The sequence below is a fragment of the Citrus clementina genome, unplaced genomic scaffold (assembly GCF_000493195.1).
Source record: "Citrus clementina cultivar Clemenules unplaced genomic scaffold, Citrus_clementina_v1.0 scaffold_2, whole genome shotgun sequence".
Classification (NCBI taxonomy): domain Eukaryota; kingdom Viridiplantae; phylum Streptophyta; class Magnoliopsida; order Sapindales; family Rutaceae; genus Citrus; species Citrus x clementina.
The window spans coordinates 9,148,746-9,171,254 of record NW_006262688.1 but is presented as its reverse complement, the minus strand read 5'-3'; the positions used below and the strand labels follow the sequence as shown (position 1 = coordinate 9,171,254).

Sequence of the window (22,509 nt, the reverse complement as noted above, 5' to 3'; positions counted from 1 at the left end):
TATATTCTTGATGATTCTGGGAATAAGAGATTTGTGTTGCACCATATCTTCGTTGATCAATTGAAACTTCTATGCCGTTGCATCATAAAGAAAAGAGACGTGTAGCTAGAAATAATACAAACAGAATCTGTAAATAAAGTAATACATACAGAATCTGTATGTAGAAATAGAAAAGAAGGAAATAAAACATATGAAGTGTGCATCATATGCTTTTTAACATAAAAAATGTCAAGCATACATAGCAAAACAGGTTCTCAACAAGTCTAAACGTTAACAGATTTCTTGCCAACTAAATTTAATCATGCATAAGCTTCTCTCAGTGCTTATAAAAGCTTAGTTTCCTATTCAATGATCAGGATACAAAAACAAGCAACACATAACAGAAACAAACTAATAATGCTCATAAATAATCATACCATATTTTGTTCCGTTTTCAGTGAAGAGAATGCCAAATTTGAAGTCTTTTTATGTTCTGTTTATCTGGGTGTTATGTACGGAGATTAAAAAAAAACATAGAACAAGCAAAACTTTTTAAAGTATCAAACTTTTAGCATATTCATACAATATCATGGAGTTCAGACACTTACTTACAATAAGTAAAATAAAGACAGTAACTAATTCTTATATTTCTATGCTAGTGACGAATTTGCTCCATCTTCTTCCTCTCCCACACACTTGTTCATCAATTTCTGTTCATCTTCGTAATCTTGCTTCTCTCCGAAGTCCGTGACAACGAGCCTTGCTGCCTCACCTTTGGCCAATTCCTTACTCACTTCCTTCTTCTCTCTCAAACCCAAGTGCTTGTAACATAGGTGCCTTACGGGCCACTCCTTGGCACCGTTGAGCCAGTTGTTCGAAGGCCAATCACAGTACGATAACTCATCATAGGCGCTTGTTGAGTGAAGAGTGTTTAACAAGTTATAGTAGTCAGCCTCGGAGTTAATGCCAACGACAGCAGGAGAATGGTTTGGAAACGATTTTGTCAGGAGAATCCTGTCAATGGGATACTTGTTCATCTATATAGGCAAGGCCCTATGGATGTTCAAACACTCCTCATTGAAGTTCATCCAATGCATGTTGCCAGAGTCTACAATGCGAACAACTCTCACTTCGTTCTTCCCAACCACGGATCCCAATAAGTTCCTGGCTACACGGAGAGAGACAAAAATTATTCGTGGAGTCCTTCTCCATAGAGCATGGGGATCCAAAAGCTTCACCTAGACAAACAAATACATAATTTAAAATGAAAGAAAACCGACAAACATACAAAAACATGGTTGATCTCCGTAATATTTTTTTTATTTATTTTGCATTTTAATGAAGAGTACAAAAACACGATGACATTATAAGCAAAGAGATAAACATGGATGACATTGTGTAAGATAAACAACAACATGATAATAAATTTTTCATTTAGCTAAATATAAATCCAGTAGCTGAACATAAATGTATACAAAAATAAAAAAGAAGAGCGAGAAAGCATTTATTTTATTACATTAGGGTGCAGGGGCGGAGCTAGTATAAGGCTAGAGGGTGCCATGGCCCCTGTAGAATTTTGAAAAATTTTAAGGTTTTTAAAGAAAATGTGAAAAATTAGTGTAAAATATCTATATGGCCCCTGTAGAATTAGAATTTTACACATATAATAATATAAAAATTAAAATTTTAAATTTAACCCCTGTAGAATTTTTCCCGCTCCGCCCCTGTTAGGGTGGGGATGGCGGCTTTGACACAATGGAGAAAGAGGTTAGACGGTCAAGACATAGCCGCAAAAGGCAACTTTTGCGAATTGATGATCTTACATTGGCAAATTTTATAAACTCACTCTATTTTAAAAAAATTATTACAACATGTTGACACTATTATTTAAAAATTTGAACTTGGAAGAAATTTAAAATTTTAATCAATTAAATTCATATTCTTTTATTTTTTTAACACTTTTTTTTAATATTTTATCAATAATGTTGCTTTAGCATAAATTAATATGACTATTTTATCCTCATAAGTTAAAAGTACTAAGATATCTAAAAATTTACTCGAATGTTAATATTTTTTAATATTGTAATTTTGTATAAGTAGTAATTTAGTTGATATTCATTTATTTTTTTATTATACTTGATTAATAGCGTTGCTTTAACATAAATTAATATGATTATTTTACCCTCATAAGGTAAAAGCAGCAGCTTTGTTAAAATAGACAAGCACCTCTAATTAACATAAATTGATCATATATGCAGTTGTTCTCTAATGCGGCTTAATAACTTGTGGTTATATAAATTAATCATATTAATCCTATATATAACTTAATTATACTATTTAGTCATGTGGTTTAATAGAGTCTGTTTTTAATATTAAACTGCATGATTTAACAACTTGTCTACATCGAAAAAATGAGGGCGCTCGAATCTAAGAATATATATATATATATATATATATATATATGAATTGCTAAAGTTTTTGAATTAGGATGTTAGGTTCTTGCTTTAGCATGCAAAATGATATTTTCTATTTGATAATGTAAAAATTGATTGAAGATGATGAAAAAGCTTGAAAAATAATAATAAACGGGAATTGTTTATAAGGAAATTTACAAGTGTAAATATTCTCACTTCGCATATTGAATTAATTACCATATATATGTTTACTTATGTTAGAAGCCAGATAAGTTATATATAAAAAAGGGCCTAAATGAAGTTTAACAACAATTATTGCTATTATAAAATTGGTTTTCTTGAATGTGCTCTTACAAAAGAACTATTACTGACAGCAGTGTGCCTATCAAAAAAGAAAAAATAAATTAGCAATAATTGAGAGAGAATTTTTTAGTAGTCTTGCTTTCACAACTTGCACTGATTTATCCACTTCATAAAATAAAAGATAACAAAGCTCTATTATGTGAAATTGGGGAAAAACTAGTTGTCCACAGTGCTTGGAAAAATGAGATGAAATTATTAAATCAAAGCACTGTAGAATATATCGATGCTTGGAATCTCTCTAATCAATTGAACAGTTTCTTTTATGGCTCGACGTACCAGTACCACAATTAACACGTAAATTTAAAGGGGCATGCTACCTCACAAATTATTTAAGATACAGTGCTTGTAAAATGGGGTCTCTGGTCCACTTAGATGTTAAATCCACCTCTAATCAATCCATTTGGCTTAGTTTAATTGTACATTGCATAATCTGTAAGATAGCCAAGTTTCTTCTCAAAAAAAGAAAAAAGAAAAAAGCCAAGCTCAAATTTAAATAAATCGGGTGTTCAAGAAGAAGCATTAAAAAGATGTTAAACAAGTCCTTACACTGTGGAAGTAGTGTAAATCGTGTACTTATAGAAAAAAATATACCGAAAAATTTAGAAGGATATTTTAATCTATGCATCTCTGCTTCTAGTTTTGCTGTCGATGGGACGACCAACTGTGGCGACGGGTGGCCCTAGTGTTAAGGGATGTGGTTTCCCAGCTACATTTAATTTTATGTTGCGTTTATTTTTTGGATTGGAGTGGGAATTCTGAGAAGTGGGAATCTTTAGATTAGGAGTGTGGAGTGTGAATGAGAGTATGATGTTTACTTAGACTAAATAAAAGTATGGATTGTCAATCAGAATCCCAATTATTTGTTTACTTTGTCTTGAATTGGGAGTAAATTGTTTTAAATTATAATTTTATCCTTATGTACAGATTATAATTTGTAATTAAAAAATTAATAAAAAATATATTTGGAAAATAAAATAAACATTTTATTATATTTATAAATTAATAATAATTACTAATATTCTTAATTATGTAAATCATAATTTTTTATTAATTTTAATTTAAATTATGTGAATAAAAATTATTAATAATAGCAACACATGAAATATTATTATTGATAATATAGTACAAAATTAATAGTTTTTTAGAATAAAATATTTATTATTATTAATTAAATAAACAATTAATATTTATTAAAATTAATGTTTAATATTATTAATTTAAATATAATGTTTATTTATTTTTATTTTATTAAATTTAATAAAATAAATATGATATAATTATTATTTTTAATAAATATGATATTATTTATTTTATTAAATATTATTTATTTATTTTAATTTTAATTATAAAGATAAAATGAGAAGAGGGGGAGTGGATTTCTACTCCCACCTCTCCCCATGGGAGTGGGAATCCCACTCCCCGCTCCAAAATTGAGTAGGACCCATGAATTCCCACTCCCACTCCTTCCTTTTTTAAGGTAAGTAAACACTGAAGTGGAAAAAATTCACACTCCACACTCGCACTTCAACAAATAAACACTACCTTAAATTTTAATAAATGCGTGATTTGGGATATATATATATATATATATTAGTTTAGCTCATCTTAGGAAATAGTAAAAATCTACCCAACATTTAACCTGTCGGTGGGCGGTTGATTTTAATCGTCCACTGATTCAAAAAGTTGGTACTTTCTGTATCTTCATAAAGGATCAAGACAATGCAATGCCGTCATTTTCAATCTCCATCAAGTAACAGCATTTGTCTCTTTCGAATCAGCGGCTTAAGAAGATAACTCTACTCTTCATATATTTTCTGAGTGCTTTCAAGTGCTCCTTTCGCTTAGCCAACCAACCATGGAGCCTGTCGATATAAGGTTATTTTATGCATACCTGCTTCCCATCTTTGCGTTCATGGGAGGACCAATGGCAACAATGGGTGGCGCCAGTTTAAAGGGATGTGGGTTCCCCGCTGTGTACAATTTTGGTGACTCAAATTCAGACACCGGAGGAATCTCAGCTGCAATGACGCAAGTTCCTCCACCAAATGGTGAATCTTTCTTTGGACACCCATCAGGAAGATTTTGTGACGGCCGTCTTATCATTGATTTAATTGGTAAAACAGTCTCTCTATTAGTTGTTGCTTAACACTTTCCAGGCTGAAGAACTATGCTTACACAACTTTAGCTTTTGTTATGCTGGAGTTCGTTTTACTTGTTTGTGTAACTTAATTTGTATTGCAGCTGAGAAAGTGAAGTTGCCATATCTGAGTCCGTACCTGGATTCAGTGGGCACAAACTTCAGGAATGGTGCCAATTTTGCAACTGGAGGTTCATCTATTCGACCAGGTGGCTTTAGTCCATTCCATCTTGGCATTCAAATTTCCCAATTTATACAATTCAAGTCTCGCACCTCAGCTGTTTATAATCAACTCAGTCCAAACAGTCAGTCTCTCTTCCCTCTGTGTGTGTGTTTTGTTCACTTGATGAATCTTGTAGTATACTTGTAACACCTCACCTTATTAAGTAACCAGTAAGTTTAAGCCAAATATAAACACAATGTGATTTTGCTCGTATTCATTAACCGGAGGTGCTTGGAGCTGCAATTTCTGGTCACTTAACGACAATCTGTTGGCGAATTTTTGGCACCAGGAACAACGCCACCCTTCAAAAGCAACCTCCCAAGGCCTAGGGACTTCTCCAAGGCATTGTATACCTTTGATATCGGACAGAATGATCTTGCCTATGGTTTTCAGCACACGAATGAGGAGCAAGTTCGGGCATCCATTCCTGATATATTGAGCCAGTTCTCCAAAGCAGTGCACGTAAGCAACAATATTTCCTCATTAGTATCAAGCTTCCTAGGTTATAATAATATTACCCCTGCTTGTCCTGGTTATGTTTCAGCAACTATACAAGGAAGGGGCAAGATTCTTTTGGATACATAACACAGGGCCAATTGGGTGCTTGCCATATAGCGTCATATATGACAAATCGAAGCCTAATAATCTAGATCAAAGTGGTTGTGTAAAGCCTCAAAATGAGATGGCTCAGGAATTCAATAGACAGCTTAAAGACAAAGTTTCCCAGCTAAGGCTGCAACTTCCTTATGGAGCCTTCACTTATGTTGATGTATACTCGGTTAAATATGCTCTTATTAGCAATGCACAGAATCAAGGTAACTTGATTAATTACTTTTAGAATTTTCGTATGTAGGACAGGGCATATCTAATCATAATAGCAAAATGGAAACATGCAGGTTTTGTTGATCCAATGAATTTCTGCTGTGGTAGCTACTATGGATACCATATTGATTGCGGGAAGAAGGCTACAGTCAATGGAACAGTTTATGGTAATCCATGTCATCATCCATCAAAGCACATTAGCTGGGATGGCATACACTACTCACAGGCAGCAAACTTGTGGGTTGCTAACCGCATTCTCAATGGCTCCTTCTCCAACCCACCAGTTTCAATCGAGCAGGTTTGTCTTCATTCTGGGAAGATGTAATTTTGATGCAACAGATCACGCACTTTTCAAATGCCTACAACTAGTCAAGCATAAAGAATATTTATGATATATAGACATTGTACTTCTAGATTTTTGGGACTCTGCACAAGCACAAGTTTCTTGTATCTCAATCAATTTGCGTATCAATCTAATATTTCAGCTGAGCCATCAATTCTATTAGTTTTGTGAAGTTTTGCCTTCCTTCGCCCCAGAGCAATGACTAGTTAACTGCTGTCATTTTCAATAAGTCGTTCAGAGGGCAAGTTTAATGATTTACACGCTTCTAATGCAGATTGAGATCATATCTAATTTCTGATGCCATTTAAAGATAAATACACAAAATAGCCACAATTAAATACCGACATATAATCTTAAGAAAAAAATTTCAAGACAAACCAGATAATTCTAGGGTATAGAGGACATAAAGGGGAGCACCTTAATCAAATATGGAAGAAGCAAACAAAAATACTTCAGTAGGAAGTCATGGCATACCAACAAGATGAAAATGAAATCCCACCATTTATTAATTTGAACTCAAGGCATACAAAGAAGAATGTGACAAAGAAATTTTAAAAACTTGGTAAACAGTGAAGTAGAAGTGCAACTTTCTGTTGACCCTATAATGAACTTTTAAGCCAAACATCCCTTCTTTAAAGACACGTTATTTACTTAGAAACTTCGCCGACAAGAATCAACAAACCAACAGCCTAATTTGTTCTAAAACATATTTTACATACTGTTTATATACAATAATCACTGAATTATGATACCTCAATGGCATCTTCTTTTAAATTTTGAGAGTTGCTGTCAAGGAACGTCACAAGTGACCTGGATTTTCTGTTCCGAACTCTTCCTGCTTCTTTCAACAACTCAGCCAACCTCCGTTTCTCGTCTTCAACATCAGGATTTGCTGTTCCAAGCTTCTCTTCTCTCATGCCAACAACATATTCCAAAATTTCAATCGCATCATCTATCCTGTGATATCAAAATTCACGCAAGAAAATATACGATTACAACAAAAGCTAAAGAATATTAAATGCTTGCATTGACAGAAATATGCGTTGTGTATTACGAAATAATGTTGATAGATTGTGAAGGGAAAGCAATGAATATGATACCTGCCCATCGCATCATAAGTTCCCGCAAGATTACTGTAGACTCCTAATGTGTCATGGTGATAAGGTCCATATTCCTTCTCCAAAATAGTTCTTGCTTCTTCAAACAAATCAGCGGCCTCATTTATCGTGTAACGCTGCACACAGGCAAGACCCATTTGGTTCAACGCAATCCCAAACAGCGCAGATTTCTTCTCTCCACTTGTTCGAAACTTAGAAATGGCACTTTTGAGGGTGTTGTAGGAATCAGAGTAGTTCCCTGTCATATAATACATAACTCCCATCTGAGCCTCTATTCCTGCAATTGTACTCTGTTGCCCTGGGGTTTTGCCATATATCTTCAAAGCTTTATTGAGTAACTTTACTGCCTGCTCCAGTTCATTCATAGATTGATAAATTGCAGCAATGTCAATTAAACCACTGGCAATCTCTTCTGAGGGAATGCCGTGATTAGGCTTTCCATAAATTTTGAGTGCATTTTCACAATATGACTTAGAATCCCTTAACTTACCTATCTTGTGGTACAAGTCAGCTAAACGAACAAAAACTGAAGCAACAGCAGGATGGCTCTCTCCTTTAGCTGATTTAAATGCAGTTAGAGCTTTCTGATATGAAAATATTGCCTCATCAAATCTAGCCAAGGATAAATATGCATCTCCAATGCTGCAATCAATTGAAGCAACATCTAGTTCATGGCCATTGGCTGCCATAGACATGCTTGCTAAGACGTAATGCTCAAGAGCAGCCTCATAATCTCCTTTTGAGTCGCAGATAAGTCCCATTAGTCTCCTATCTGCCGCTTCTTCAACGGAAGCTGGAGAAGCGTTCTCCCTATGGATGTCAAGAGCCATCTGACAAATCTTCTCAGCCTCATCAAATTGCAATGCTTGAACATGGGCCTCAGCTACATAACGACATGTCTCACCAACTCGGTGGTCAGTCTCTCCCAAGACTTGCCTTTGAATCTCCAGACCTGCTGTGTAGCACAGTATTGAATTCTCAATCTGACCCAGCATTGCATAAGTATCACCTAACTGCATGCACCCAGCAAATTTAGCAAGTGCATGATCTTGACCATCTTCTAGGACTGGAATTTCAACTGAACGCTCAAGGACAGGAATTGCCTCATTGTACTGGCCTAAGCTGCAGTGTATTGCCGCCAGAACATGCAAACACATTACTTGCTCTAAACTTGGTTTCCCGTTTGCACATATCTCGAATGATTTCATTGCCCGCTTCGCCAATTCAAGAGCTTTCTGGGGATTTTCACCCGAAGAAATCATCTCTCTTGTTTGTTTGAGTAAAAAGGGTCCAAGCGCAGGATTACCCAATCCTGCCGCAAGAGGATCCTCTGCACCATTCTGAAATTTCGCTATTAAAGAAGCAAATTTTCTTTGCTTCCTTGCGGAGAAAATATTATTTTGTTTTCGTCTACCCTTTTCATATCTCTTATCAGCAGGAGGTCTCTCATTAGAAGATTTTCCCTGAGAACTTGACTTTGTTGATGCTTCAGAAATATTCAACTGCGAGTATTTCTTCTTACCCTTCTTCACAGCCCTCCTATCCGGAGACTCACTCACAATCTTGGGAGTAAATTCACCTCCATTACTCCGACTCTCTTCATTCTTTTCCACCACCACATTTTTTGTTATCTCCACTTCCCCAATATCTCCAACAAGATGACGCAACTCCGAATCAATCCTTGACTCCTCACCATATGAACCATAGCTAGCCCTTGACGGCGATTGTTCAGAGCTCTCCATCTCACAGATATTGAGATACAGCTGTTCAATAGAGGTCTCAACAATGCCATCAATAGCCAGATCAAGGGAATCACTTCGAGGACTCTGTGGACTCAACGGACTTCTCGGGGACTTTTGCTGCACGAAACTGTCCTTATACCCCATGTAGCCTCCATTAGCTTCATACACTCCACCACTGTCTCCATTTAAGGCATCCATTGCTAGTCCAGGCATTTGACTGAGAATTAACCAATGTAAACAAAATAATACATACAGAATCTGTATATAGAATTAGCAAAGAACCAAATAAAACATATGAGGTGTGCATCATATGCTTTTTAACTTGAAAAAATGTCAAGCATACATAGCAAAACAAATTCTCAACAGGTGACACACTTTAAGAAATTTCTTGCCAACTAAATTTTGATCACGCATAAGCTTCTCTCAAAGCTTATAAAAGCTTAGTTTCCTAATCAATGATCAATATCCAAAACAAGCAACACATAACAGAAATAGACTGACAATGCTTATAACTAATCATACCTTATTTTGTTCTGTTTCCAAAGAAGAGAATGCCAAACTTGAAGTCTTTTGAAGTTCTCTTTACCTGGGTGTTATGTACCGAGACATAGAGATAAAAATAGAAGGACGCTTGGTGCATTTATCTTTGTTTGCGCATATATAGGGTGGAAAATCAAAACGAATAAAAGAAAAGGAAAAGAAAAGACAAAAAAACTTTCGATTATGGAAACATGGTAAGGGCAAAAGTGGAAATTAATGGCGAGTATAATTAAAAAATACTTTCACGGATTGTGGGGCCGCATGTAGAAGATTGTTGAAGCAATTAGGAAGGCGACCTCTCTCCCACCAATACCATTCAACAGCCAGATCTAATTATTTTAGGATTAATTTGTTTAATTATGTTTACTTTATTCAATTATTATTTTTCCTGATCATTATTATTTAGCGCTTAATTACATTCATTTCATTTTAGAACGTTTGTAGCCGTGACGTTGAAAAATGGCGCGATTAACGGCTTTCCAGCGCGGAAAAGTTCTGGTGACTGACAGCAGTGTGATGTTTGGGGCTGTGAAATGTGATTTGCCACGTGGCGGAATAACGATTGGCTTAGCTCCTTGATTGACAGTCTTTTTGATGTGATGATTCGTGTTCAATTTGTGGGCTCAGCGTGGACCATATCCAGCTATCCAGCCGCATCCTGGCTGTTTCTAATGTGAGAATTTTGTAATCCCAAGGTGGTTCCTAAAATAGCCCAATTACGTGTGGGGCCCAAAAGGCGGCTGATGGCCCACGAGCTTCTAAAAAGAGAATATCGGATGCCTCGGAAAAGATTATCATAAGTACTAATTCATTTATTATTTTTGTGTGCAGAAAAATGTTTTCTTTTTTATGTTGGTAATTTTATTAGCCGTATTTTCAAAGTTCAAGCACTTGAATTCAAGCGAATAATTCTTTAACTGTGTTGGCCAATATAGGGCTTGAGTTAATTAAATTTTAACTTTTATATGACATCACAAGTCCCAGTATATATTGAATTAAACTTCAATTTCGACCGTATTTATATTTTACTTATATCTTATGTAATACTAGTGCGATTGATAGTCTACTTGCCCAATACTATCTTGTAATGAATAAAAAAAATAATTATTGAATCTAATCCTTAATTGGCGGTCAATGATTCTATTTCACAAATTTTGGATTAAAAGTCCCATCTTACTCGAATTCGAATCCAACCCTAAATTGTCAACTACTAATAATTGTGTTTGCTACAACTTTTTAAACAAATATTATTTAATTAGAATTTTTATTAATAAAATTTCTATAAATCAAGTTTTTATCAAAATATTTAAGTTGTTAGATTGTCAATTAAAACTTTTATTAAGAATTATAATATTACTTTAATAAACAAAGAAAATGTCGTTAATTTCTGTACACTTGGACCCAAATTTACGAAAAGTCATATTTCTAAAATGCAATTTTTAATATTTCGGAAGAATTTAATCTAACAGATGACATAAAATGTGACGCAAATAAATAACAAATGGGCAACCGATTCAAATAATTTTCGACTTTTTAAAGTAGGTGCCCCACCAATTCCATTACTAGTAATTTAATAGTGATACAGCAACCGACGACGACGGTGATTATTTTATTTGCAATTTAACGATCACATCGATTTAAGAAGAAGTGTCCCTCGTCTTCAACAGCAACAAAAACGACAGCATTCAATCGAATTTAAAATTAAAAAGAAAAAATAATATGGAATAATTTCAATCATATTCATCGGATATATGACGCTTTGATCCGAAAACTAATTCGTTTTTGGAAAATGAAACGATGCCTACCGACCCCTCAGGGTTTTTGTGGCTCTAAATTGTCATTATTTATTCAAATCTAATTTGCCTCAGCTTTGAGTAGTCATAGGGTTGGTTGAAAGTTGATACGGAAGTAATAGCAAGTAGCTTAATTTTACCTAAGCTCTTATACTAATTTTTTACTTTTAGAATTTAGAATAATGAGATTTTTATTCAGCCTACTATTTATTTATTCTTTAAATTGTTATTAATGGTTTAATTAAGTTTCAACTTTCAACATTTTAACTTCAAAATGTGCTTATGGATAAAATCTCTTATGTTGAAAATAACAGATTTGGGATCAAACTCTACTCAAATGGGTGGACAAATAATTGAGTTGTCATTAGATTAAGAAAAAGCTTCTAAAAATAACTTTAAGAAATAAATGTCAAATCGAAGATTAAAAAAAAAAGGACGTAAAAATATTTCGAATCTAAAGTTTGAATTTTCAAAATTTATATTTTGTATAACTAGAAAAAATATTATTGTTGGTGGGCCATTCGCTAGCCCATCTTGTGCTGTACCCAGGCACAGCCCATGTGGTGTTTGGGCAAGGCACGGCTCACGGGCCAAAATCTTGGCCCAACAAGAAAACATATTGGTCATACAAGACATGCCTAGACAGATGTGGGTCGTTGATAGATTTTCACCAGTTTAAAATGAATTATTGTACGAGCATATCCTCCACTTCACGGACACCACATCATTTGGATGAAAGGCTGAGGTACAATTTTGGAATGCGCCCATCCTAATACAAGAATACGAATAGGTACATAATCAATCACCATATTTTGGGACATCTTATGTACTTGCCATGCTACCTATATACAATGATCATGATTTTGACTCTAAATGATCTTGATTGAAAAGGATGTTTATGACTATAATATGAGGGAGCTGCTATCTTACATGCACGTAAGGTACAATCCTCTCACAAAACTCAGATGTGGGTCCCACTTGGACCCACCAGCCTTGTGAGAGACTGTACCTTACGTGCATGTAAGGTAGCAAAATTCATAATATGATCCTTATCATCTGAATAGTTTTCCTTTCCGAAACAAGTCAATGGAATGTCCTCCAGAAGGTTTAAAACATATTAGAATTATTATTGTTATTTTTAAGTAAAAAAGAAAGTCATGTACCATTTCAAAATTTTTTTTATTTTTATTTTTTAGCAGGTTTTGTTTATCTTCCTATGGATCAGGATTCTCTTCGAATGTTTTTTTCTCCTAATCTCTCAGAATCTTCAAATCTAGTGAAAAAAAAAAAACTTGTGTAATAGTAAATAAAGTGAAACAAGCCACTTGATTGTTAATATTAAAATTTAAAATTCATTCTTAACCACTTATTTCACAAGGAGAGACTAAGGTGGTGTTTATTTTTTAACTTAATGACTTAAAGTGACTTAACTTAATTAATTAAGTTAATTAGAAGTGTTTGTTTTTATAACTTAATGAGACTTTTTAGATAATTTTGACTTAATAAAATAAGCCAATTTTTTTGGCTTTTTACTTAATGGAGAAATCTGAATTAAGTCAATTATTTGCTAATGTCAAAAATATCCTTGCTTTATAATTTATTTTTCATGTCTATCCCAAACTTACCCATAGACATTTACCCCACATAAAAATATCTCTGTTTTTTCTTTCTTATATTATATACGATAAAATTTAAAATTTATGGTATTTTATATATTTATTTGAATATAGTTTTACTTATAAATGTTAAAATATTGTGGTATTTAATATATTATTTATTTGACATTCAAATTTAATAAGGATACAAATGTAAAAGTACATTTTTTTAGCTTTTTAAGTTGAAAAAAACAAACAACTTAATACTTATTTTCTGAGATTCAGACGAAAAAGCAAACATATTATTCAGACTTAGACATTCAGATCTATTCAGAATTCAGACTAATTCAGGTCTATTCAGATTTCAGACAAAAAAACAAACGCCACCTTAAAGTGACTTAACTTAATTATTTAAGTTAATTAGAGGTATTTGTTTTTATAACTTAATGAGACTTTTTAAATAATTTTGACTTAATAAAATAAGCCAATTTTTTTGGCTTTTTACTTAATGGAGAAATTTGAATTAAGTCAATTACTTACTAATCTCAAAAATATCCCTGCTTTATAATTTATTTTTCATGTCTATCCCAAAACTCACCCATAGACATTTACTCCACATATAAATTTTCCTATTTTTTCTTTCTTATATTATATACGATAAAATTTAAAATTTATGGTATTTTATATATTTATTTGAATATAGTTTTACTTATAAATGTTAAAATATTGTGGTATTTAATATATTATTTATTTGACATTCAAATTTAATAAAGATACAAATGTAAAAGTACATTTTTTTAGCTTTTTAAGTTGAAAAAAACAAACAACTTAATACTTATTTTCTGAGATTCAGACGAAAAAGCAAACATATTATTCAGACTTAGACATTCAGATCTATTCAGAATTCAGACTAATTCAGGTCTATTCAGATTTCAGACAAAAAAACAAACGCCACCTTAAAGTGACTTAACTTAATTATTTAAGTTAATTAGAGGTATTTGTTTTTATAACTTAATGAGACTTTTTAAATAATTTTGACTTAATAAAATAAACCAATTTTTTTGGCTTTTTACTTAATGGAGAAATTTGAATTAAGTCAATTACTTACTAATCTCAAAAATATCCCTGCTTTATAATTTATTTTTCATGTCTATCCCAAAACTCACCCATAGACATTTACTCCACATATAAATTTTCCTATTTTTTCTTTCTTATATTATATACGATAAAATTTAAAATTTATGGTATTTTATATATTTATTTGAATATAGTTTTACTTATAAATGTTAAAATATTGTGGTATTTAATTTATTATTTATTTGACATTCAAATTTAATAAGGATACAAATGTAAAAGTACATTTTTTCAGCTTTTTAAGTTGAAAAAAACAAACAACTTAATACTTATTTTCTGAGATTCAGATAAAAAAATAAACATATTATTCAGATTTAGACATTCAGATCTATTCAGAATTCAGATTAATTCAGGTCTATTCAGATTTCAGATAAAAAAACAAGCGCCACCTAAGAGAGAAAAAAAATAAATTAGGAGATAATCCTTACCCTCTTCGTAAATGTCTATTTGTTGATAATTCTTAATCATCGTTTTTACCATGAATCTTAACAGAAAAATGGGTAAAATATATTGGTAATTTGATTGGTTAATCGGCTAGAAGAGGAATGTTGGTAATTTTATTGGTTTGAAGAAAGATATATATTACATGATAGTAATAGCTGAAATAGAAACCATTCCCATTTAAGACTATTATGCCATGCACTTATATCTGAGATCAGTACCATGCATTATGTGGTATATACATATATGGTTAGGACATTCAGCACCATTATTCAATGCACATGTGAAAATGAAAATCAAGACCGTTAATGATAACATACACATATGGTAAGAATCAAGACTATTATTTAAGACTTATAAAATCCCAAGTTTCGGTGTTGAAACCACTTTATGTAGGCTCTAGTCAGTTATCGTTGAATCTGGGCAAGTCCGTGGAATATGGTAGCTAATTATTAGTTATTTTAATTTGTTCTCTTGTATGAACAAGCCATAGAACCATTTGAAATAAATAAGACTACAGGACTTTTCTCAATCTTTTGCTATGATCGAGATAGTTGAAAAGCAGCAACACACACACCAAAAGAAAGAGAGGACCGCAGCAAGGTTCATGGACCAGTTCAATTTGATCCTACTGTGCAATAATGAAGGTGGCTTCAAATCATCAGATATATCTATGACCCAAAGATTATTCTAGTTGACGATGGTATATGAAAATTTTGACTCCTTTTCAAGGTACGGAAACTCAGTGATCCCATCAAGCCAAGTGCAAATTCTTTCTATTCTTTTGACCCGCTTGATGTTCAAAGAATCAAATACTTTTTTTTTTCTTCCCCTTTTATCTTTTATGTAAAGTGTTTCTTTTATTGATCAGAGAGAGCCGTATGGAGAACCAAGAACTTAACGTGGGACGATCCTTTGCATATTCAGTATATTTCAACAAATTATTTTCCAGCCCGCCTTGTACATTCTGTTTCTGTCCATGAAGGAATTTTGGTTTTGTGATTTTAATGAAAAAGTGTATTCATGGAACAAATGCACTTTTCTTCCTTGTCTGATATTCCTGCAATCGTGGACCAGTGTGGCCTAAATTTGAAGAAGACTTGTAGAATGAATGTGGATACAGTTCTGATCTTAGGTGTGATATTCCGAAGATTTAGTGTCATATGCATGCGAAAGAATCACATGAATGTGATTTATATATGGCAATGATGAAGACCATAATGTGATGGACACATGGCAAGGTTAGCAGCTGTAGCAGAGCCGAGTCTAGCCTAGTAAAAATTATACATGTTCCTAATTTAACTACCTTTATATTTTCATCAATTTTAAATAATAATAGAGCTTTTATTTCGTTTTTAAACATGTCCTTAATTCAACTATATATTTTTAATTAGAATTAGTGATTATAAATGATTAAACTATATATTTTTTGAATAAATTAAAATTATTAATTAGTCTGCCTTTAACTTGTTTAGAAAAAAAAATATCATTGAAAAAAGTATTGCCATAATATCATCACTAGTATTAAATTTACATACATACATACATACATACATACATACATACATACATACATACATACATATAAATATATAGCAATTTAATAATTAATAAAATTTACATAATTTCATAGTTTTTTCCTTCACAACCATACCTTGCTTATTTTCTTTCCACGATAACTTGCTCATTTTCTTTCTATTGTATCAAATTATTCAAAAATTTATATTTTCTATCAATAAAATTAGAAAGGATTTCAAAGATAATTTTTTATGGTACAACTTTAATAATTTATAGGGTGGGGTTATATAAACTCGTTAAAATACTTAATAAACCAATTTACTCAATAAACTCATCTCTAAAATTTAATAATGCAATTCTCACTCCATAAACCCACCTTAATGTCTTATATACCCCTATTTAAAATAAAGTTTGCTTATTAAAATTATTAAAAGCTTAAGCAAGAGAGATTTTTGGCTGAATATAAAAAAGCTTAACTTAACAGTATAACTATTTTAGGTTCTTGGATGATCCCAATTTGAATTTCATCTCCAATTCTTTTACTTTAATTGATATCCGTATTTGTTAAACATAAGCCAGTAATTTTTTTTTAATCCAAACACTTACTACATAAATTTGTTCATTATCTAATGGTTTTATCAATAATGCGAATCTTTTGAAAAAAACAAGGAAAACTTATATATATAATATCACGTATCGAAAGCACAAAATACTAGAACAAACTATTGTAAAGGAACAGTCCAAGAGAGGGGAAGAAAAAAAGTGAAGAAAAAACCCAAAGTATTAGAGAGGGAACGAGCACTAGACTCTTGTCTATTTCTCTCTCTTTAACCCAAAAAAAAAAAAAAAGACAAGGAATAATTAATTATTTTTAGAACCCGTAAAATGTTTCATTTTTTATATTACATTGTCCATGACAATAATTTTAGCTTTGGGTATTTTAAGAAAAAAAATTATTTAAAAATAGATGTCATGAGTATTTTGTTGGGTTCAAATATCCTCATCTTAATTTATACTATAAGTTTATTTGTTACATTATTGTCAGTCTTTTATTAAATATATGTATTTTGCTAAAAATTGTAACATTGTATTGCTTGATATATGTGATTATTTACCTAATCAAAAGTTCTGGATTCGCTCCTGAAGATCATTGTGACATACACAAATGGCAAGAATCAAAACTATTATGTGATGCATCGATGGTAAGAGTCAAAACTATTATGACACTCGCACATGGCAATAATCAAGGTCATTATATCAAACTTATATTGGAAAGTTTATTATAATGTCCATGTTAATTTAGAAGGACAATGTTGGGTGCTTCTGGAGCACTGCTTCTTCTTCTTATTTGGAAGGTGAATCCCCCATTTATAACGTTTAATTATTTTAATTTTTTGTTATTGAAAATCTACGAATTGAAAATCTCATAGATATTTATGTTCCGGATATTCTAAAAGAAAAGAAAGAATTCAATGTTAGATGATCTCTATCCCATTTCACGACGGAATAATATAATACATTCACATGGTAGATGGTGGTGAAAAATTGATTCCTTCGCATTCCATGAAAATGTTTTGAATGAGAGCGAGAGAAGAGAGAGAAACTGACAAAGTAAAATAAGGTGTGGGCATACCATTAATTCAAACCACCAGTAATGTAGTCTCTGCGACTAATATGTATGAAAGAGGACCTCTCCAACCATTTTGTTAAATCATAAGGTGTGGGTGTCTAGGTTTGACGTTTGAGAAATCATTGTCACATCAGAATCAAATATGCCCATAGCTGTCTAGGGTTTGACTTATGAAATAGAAACGTCTATTTATAAGCGAGACGAACATATTTATGGAATTGCATGGCAGTGGACCAGAATCGATGGGGGAAAAAAAAAGAGAGGAAAGAAAGAAAGAAAAAGGAAAGCTTTTTCCTTTTGGGTATCTTCAAAGCAGGAATGGGGAATCTTCTAGGGCGCTTTAGAGTCAAAAAGAAGAGTCTACTGTGTGTTGACATCGATCTTCCATGATTCAGAAGTCAAAACATGTACACGAGTTGCTAAAAACACCATAACTCTACCATAGGAGTCAAAGGGATAGCCCTTGACAAGATTGAACAAAAAGCCACTTTTATATAAATGCCTTTGCCGAAAGTAATAAGGAGATCACTCTCATTTTCAATCATCCTTAGTGAACTTCTACTGCTTTATATATTCAGAAGTTGTAGTCCATTCCGCACACGCAGTGCATTAACAGTTGGAATAATGATGCATATACCGAAAAGAAAGCAAAAATCAGCACAAAACTTATAAGAAATAAAAAAAATTATCTTTTAGTAGGTTTTTTTTTTCAGCTTTGTAGTGATTTTTTTTTTCTGCTAATGGTGATGTACTATTTTCATATTAATTTTGGAACACTTATCACTACAGTAAAAGTTGACTGTATTCTTCATCTCAAGTACTTAAAAAAGTTTTAGCCAAGGAAATCTTCGTGTGATCTTATGAGATAGATATAGAATATGAGAGAAGAATAAATTTTTTGACTTTGACTTCAAATACAATGAGATAAAAAGTAGTTCATAAAAGATTGCAGATTTATCATGTCCAGAAAATACCCTCGCTAGTCGAGGTTCATTCAAAATAATAATAATAATAATAATAATGTAAATGCAGAGATTGGTGGATTTTAAATAATTTCAATCGATCAATATCTTAATTTATAGAACTAAATAAATAAAGAAAGATACAACCGAACCAAATGAGCCTTACGCACTTCCGATTATCTATCAATAAACGGAAAAAAAAAGAGATTAAACTCTCAACAAAAGCATAAGACAAACGATTGATTCAACTAAACCGATATATAGAAATCCCACTAATATTTTGACACAAACATTTATTGTTCTTTTTATTATTGTTATTTTAATCTTTTCGTCGCTCATGAATAAAATTTTAGCTACGGTTTAGCCGTGAATACAATGTGTTATGCCAATAATTAATAATCTAAATCCAAACTAGCGGTACATCAAAACGTCTTGGGGTGCTTTTACTGCATAAAAACCATTTAATGCTAGCGATATAATGATAATTTTATAAAGTCGAAGTTAATTTTTTTCACTTCATACTTTTTTTAGAATTTGAATTTGGTCGCTAGTTAAAGAAAATTACTTGAAAACTATTTGACTAAGTCCCGGAGACTTCAGGCAATACAAATTAACACCAACAATAAATTATTGATAGACTGAGAGACATTCACCAATAATAACTCCAATGTACGACAATTGATTATAATAACTTTTTCAATACTATCATATATCCAGGTCTTTCACTCTTGCCGGTGAATTTAGCATCAATTCACAGTCCTGCAATTTGGTGTCCTAGAATCTCCATGCACAGTATGGAAAATGACACATTCTCAAATGGCCTTTTCAGATCTTTTTTTCATTATGTAACCAATCGCTGACAGTAAAGTTTATGGCCATATTTTTTCTATACATACACAGAGAGAGAAGCACCTGTGCCATTTAATTAACTAGCAATACGAGAAATATTCTGGGTTAAGAGTGGGACCCAACCCAAGCATCTGGATTACTACGAATGTGCTATGTTGGGATGATGAAGCCAGCAGGTTCAGTATATGTACAAGAATACAAACTAGAAATGTTCTCAAGGAATCATCATCCCAGGCTCAACTTGTTATCCAATTTTCTGCTTCTCGTCCTGTATAAATACCCTTTATTTCTCTTCTACTTGCACAAGATTTTCTGCTTCTAGCTTCTTCTTTAGTGATAATTGATAGAGTACTTACAACTCAATCAACAATTGTGTGTCATCATGGACTACAGAACGGAGTCTTCAGAAACCCTAAGGTATAGACTGCCCTCATACATCCCCTTTTACTCCTCAACACCCACAATCAGCATATGATCTTTCTACATGAAATCGATTGATTAAAATTGTTCCGTAATAATTAGTAACTTGATTGATCTTTATTTATTACCACAATCAGGAACAAGTGTGCAGCATGCTTCAGACAGTTCAACAGATTGGAGCACCTGGTTGAGCACATGAGAACTTCATATCATTCGGTTCACGAACCCGTGTGTGGAATTTGTAAGAAACATTGCAGATCTTTTGAATCTCTGAGGGAACATCTTATAGGTAAATTTACTTTCAATTTGTCCATGAATTATTTTGTAACTTCCTTTATAAGTTTAGTTTATCAATCAGCAATCCTGATATTCGCAATACAATTAATTACAGGGCCACTGCCAAAGCAAGAGTGCAAAAACATATTCAACAACAGAGGATGCAGATTCTGTTTAGCCATCCTCGATAGCCCTAACGCTCGTAGGCTTCACCAAGAAAGATGCCAGATGGTCTCAAGTGCAACCACTGTATAACTATTTTTAATTTACCTTGCAATACTTATTGTAAAATATTCATAATTAATTAATCAGATCAAATTGATCTTATTGTCAACTTCACGTGTTCTAGGGACTGAATGCTCGCTTAGCCAACTTAGGCGTTCGAGACAGCCTAACCATTGACATTACTCATACAAGAGATCCGCAAGTCGTAGCAATAGCTTGCAAAATGGTTGGTGGAGGCAGTGATGGCTCTCTTGATCTTTGCGGAAGGGTCTGCATCATTGATGAATATGAAAACATTATCTTCCATGCTTATGTTAAGCCGCCGATTCCGGTCACAAGCTATAGGTACCAATATGCATATACTTATGTATATATATACACATTTTGATGATTTCAGGAGCACAAATTAACTGTACTTTTAGTAAATCTTACATTCTTGAAACTTGTGTCCTAGGTATGAAACAACAGGCATTAGGCCAGAACATCTCCGCGATGCAATTCCACTGAAGCAAGTTCAAAGGAAGATTCAAGATTTCCTTTGCAATGGGGAACCAATGTGGAAAATTAGACCTAGAGGTAGCAGAGCTAGGATTCTAGTGGGTCATGGCTTGGATCACGATCTTGATCGTTTGCAAGTAGAATATCCAGCAATAATGACAAGGTAAATTCAAGTTGAAATTAAACATGCCAGCTACAAAACTTTATTACCATGAAACTCTTATGATAATTAATATGCTAAGAAAATGTATACATAATGCTCTTATCATTATCAGGGATACTGCAAAATATCCTCCACTGATGAAGACTAGCAAGCTTAGCAATTCTCTCAAATATTTAACACAAGCATACCTAGGGTAAGTGCCATATATGTTTGTACATTTTTTTCCCCCAAACTTTCTAGATAAATGATTTTTATATATTACTCTCCATAATTCTCTATGCAGATATGACATTCAAATTGGTATACAAGACCCGTACGATGATTGTGTTGCAACAATGAGGTTGTACATGAGAATGAAATCTCACGCTCATAAGAGAGAGGACTATCCACTTGCTTCTGACCCGCAAAACAGAAATAACTATGCATCATGGAGGCAAACTGAGCTTGAGAGGATGAGTCCTGAAGAAATGCTAGCAATCTCAAGGTCTGATTACTACTGTTGGTGCTTGGACCGATGATCTGCAAATGGTAGGGCGTGGTAGCCAGAGGAACAAAATTGATGCGGGATATTGAAGAGGCTTCTAGTTAAACGTCTCATATGTGTGTGTGTGTGGCTAGATATATCAATAAGTTCGGAACATGAATGCATTTGGTTACTTGATTACTATATATATATATATATATATATATAATCTTAATTATTATATATGAATGTCTGGATTATGTATTAATAAGAAGTTTTAAGTTTGATTTGACTATTTGAATCGTTTTTAGTCGGTTTTTGGAATATTTTATAAGCTAAATGACATTTGACCTACTTACTACCTTTTCTGTTTGTTGAAGTTGATTTGGAGGTAATTAAATTCTTGATCTTCTGCCTTATTCACATTTATACTCGCTAAAAGGACAGAATACAGAAAAAATTATACATGCTCAAAATGATTATTTAGTGTTTTTATTGTTGTATAAACTTCTTTATACATGTATTTGTAACTCTATCATTATATATATATATATATATATATATATATATATATATATATATATATATATATATAATGAGTGGCAATTAGCTTAATGGAAAAAAGCCTAAAAAGCATTAAATAATTTTTTAAGCGCATTTAATATTATTGGATGAAAAGTCATTAACACTAATACTATCACAACAACCATATACGCATAAAAATAAAATCCAAAAGTCACAAGAAAACATGCTTATAACCTCCTAAATGTATAAGGTTGTATGTTGAATGTCTGAAATACAAAATTTTATTAATTTTAGGTTTTCCTTTTGAAATTTTTTTACTATATTTTTCCCTTCAAA

The 22,509-nt window shown here is 32.5% G+C and overlaps 3 protein-coding genes across 4 annotated transcripts; 2 read left to right on the top strand and 1 right to left on the bottom strand.

Annotated features, from left to right (window-relative positions):
• The first annotated feature begins 4,469 nt into the window (after window positions 1-4,469).
• LOC18050679 (GDSL esterase/lipase At3g27950) lies at window positions 4,470-6,428 on the top strand. Its single transcript, XM_006446426.2, has 5 exons — window positions 4,470-4,870; window positions 4,998-5,198; window positions 5,406-5,578; window positions 5,661-5,931; window positions 6,013-6,428. The coding sequence occupies exons 1-5, from the start codon at window positions 4,612-4,614 to the stop codon at window positions 6,261-6,263; spliced, it is 1,155 nt and encodes a 384-aa protein (XP_006446489.1). The 5' UTR covers window positions 4,470-4,611; the 3' UTR covers window positions 6,264-6,428.
• A 354-nt stretch (window positions 6,429-6,782) lies between these two features.
• On the bottom strand, window positions 6,783-9,746 carry LOC18050678 (protein KINESIN LIGHT CHAIN-RELATED 2). 2 transcript variants are annotated; one of them, XM_006446425.2, is made up of 3 exons: window positions 9,664-9,746; window positions 7,382-9,358; window positions 6,783-7,238 (listed from the first exon to the last, which is right to left on the bottom strand). In XM_006446425.2, the coding sequence occupies exons 2-3, from the start codon at window positions 9,352-9,354 to the stop codon at window positions 7,025-7,027; spliced, it is 2,187 nt and encodes a 728-aa protein (XP_006446488.1). In that variant the 5' UTR covers window positions 9,355-9,358; window positions 9,664-9,746; the 3' UTR covers window positions 6,783-7,024. The 2 variants fall into 2 exon arrangements, with proteins under 2 accessions (XP_006446488.1, XP_024047053.1); XM_024191285.1 differs by lacking the exon at window positions 9,664-9,746 and having other exon boundaries at window positions 7,382-9,632.
• A 10,239-nt stretch (window positions 9,747-19,985) lies between these two features.
• LOC18050677 (RNA exonuclease 4) lies at window positions 19,986-21,703 on the top strand. The gene is made up of 7 exons (XM_006446424.1): window positions 19,986-20,020; window positions 20,161-20,312; window positions 20,415-20,548; window positions 20,649-20,869; window positions 20,979-21,185; window positions 21,298-21,378; window positions 21,469-21,703. Exons 1-7 carry the CDS (start codon window positions 19,986-19,988, stop codon window positions 21,701-21,703), a joined length of 1,065 nt encoding a protein of 354 aa, XP_006446487.1.
• Window positions 21,704-22,509: the final 806 nt, after the last annotated feature.

Coding starts and splice junctions, on each gene's coding strand:
- LOC18050679 (XM_006446426.2), top strand. CDS start 4,612: ATGGAGCCTGTCGATATAAGGTTATTTTATGCATACCTGCTTCCCATC. Junction 4,871..4,997: donor TCTTATCATTGATTTAATTG/GTAAAACAGTCT, acceptor TTTGTATTGCAG/CTGAGAAAGTGAAGTTGCCA. Junction 5,199..5,405: donor TAATCAACTCAGTCCAAACA/GTCAGTCTCTCT, acceptor TTTTGGCACCAG/GAACAACGCCACCCTTCAAA.
- LOC18050678 (XM_006446425.2), bottom strand. CDS start 9,354: ATGCCTGGACTAGCAATGGATGCCTTAAATGGAGACAGTGGTGGAGTG. Junction 7,239..7,381: donor ACTTATGATGCGATGGGCAG/GTATCATATTCA, acceptor TTGATATCACAG/GATAGATGATGCGATTGAAA.
- LOC18050677 (XM_006446424.1), top strand. CDS start 19,986: ATGGACTACAGAACGGAGTCTTCAGAAACCCTAAG. Junction 20,870..20,978: donor ATTCCGGTCACAAGCTATAG/GTACCAATATGC, acceptor CTTGTGTCCTAG/GTATGAAACAACAGGCATTA. Junction 21,379..21,468: donor TTAACACAAGCATACCTAGG/GTAAGTGCCATA, acceptor TTCTCTATGCAG/ATATGACATTCAAATTGGTA.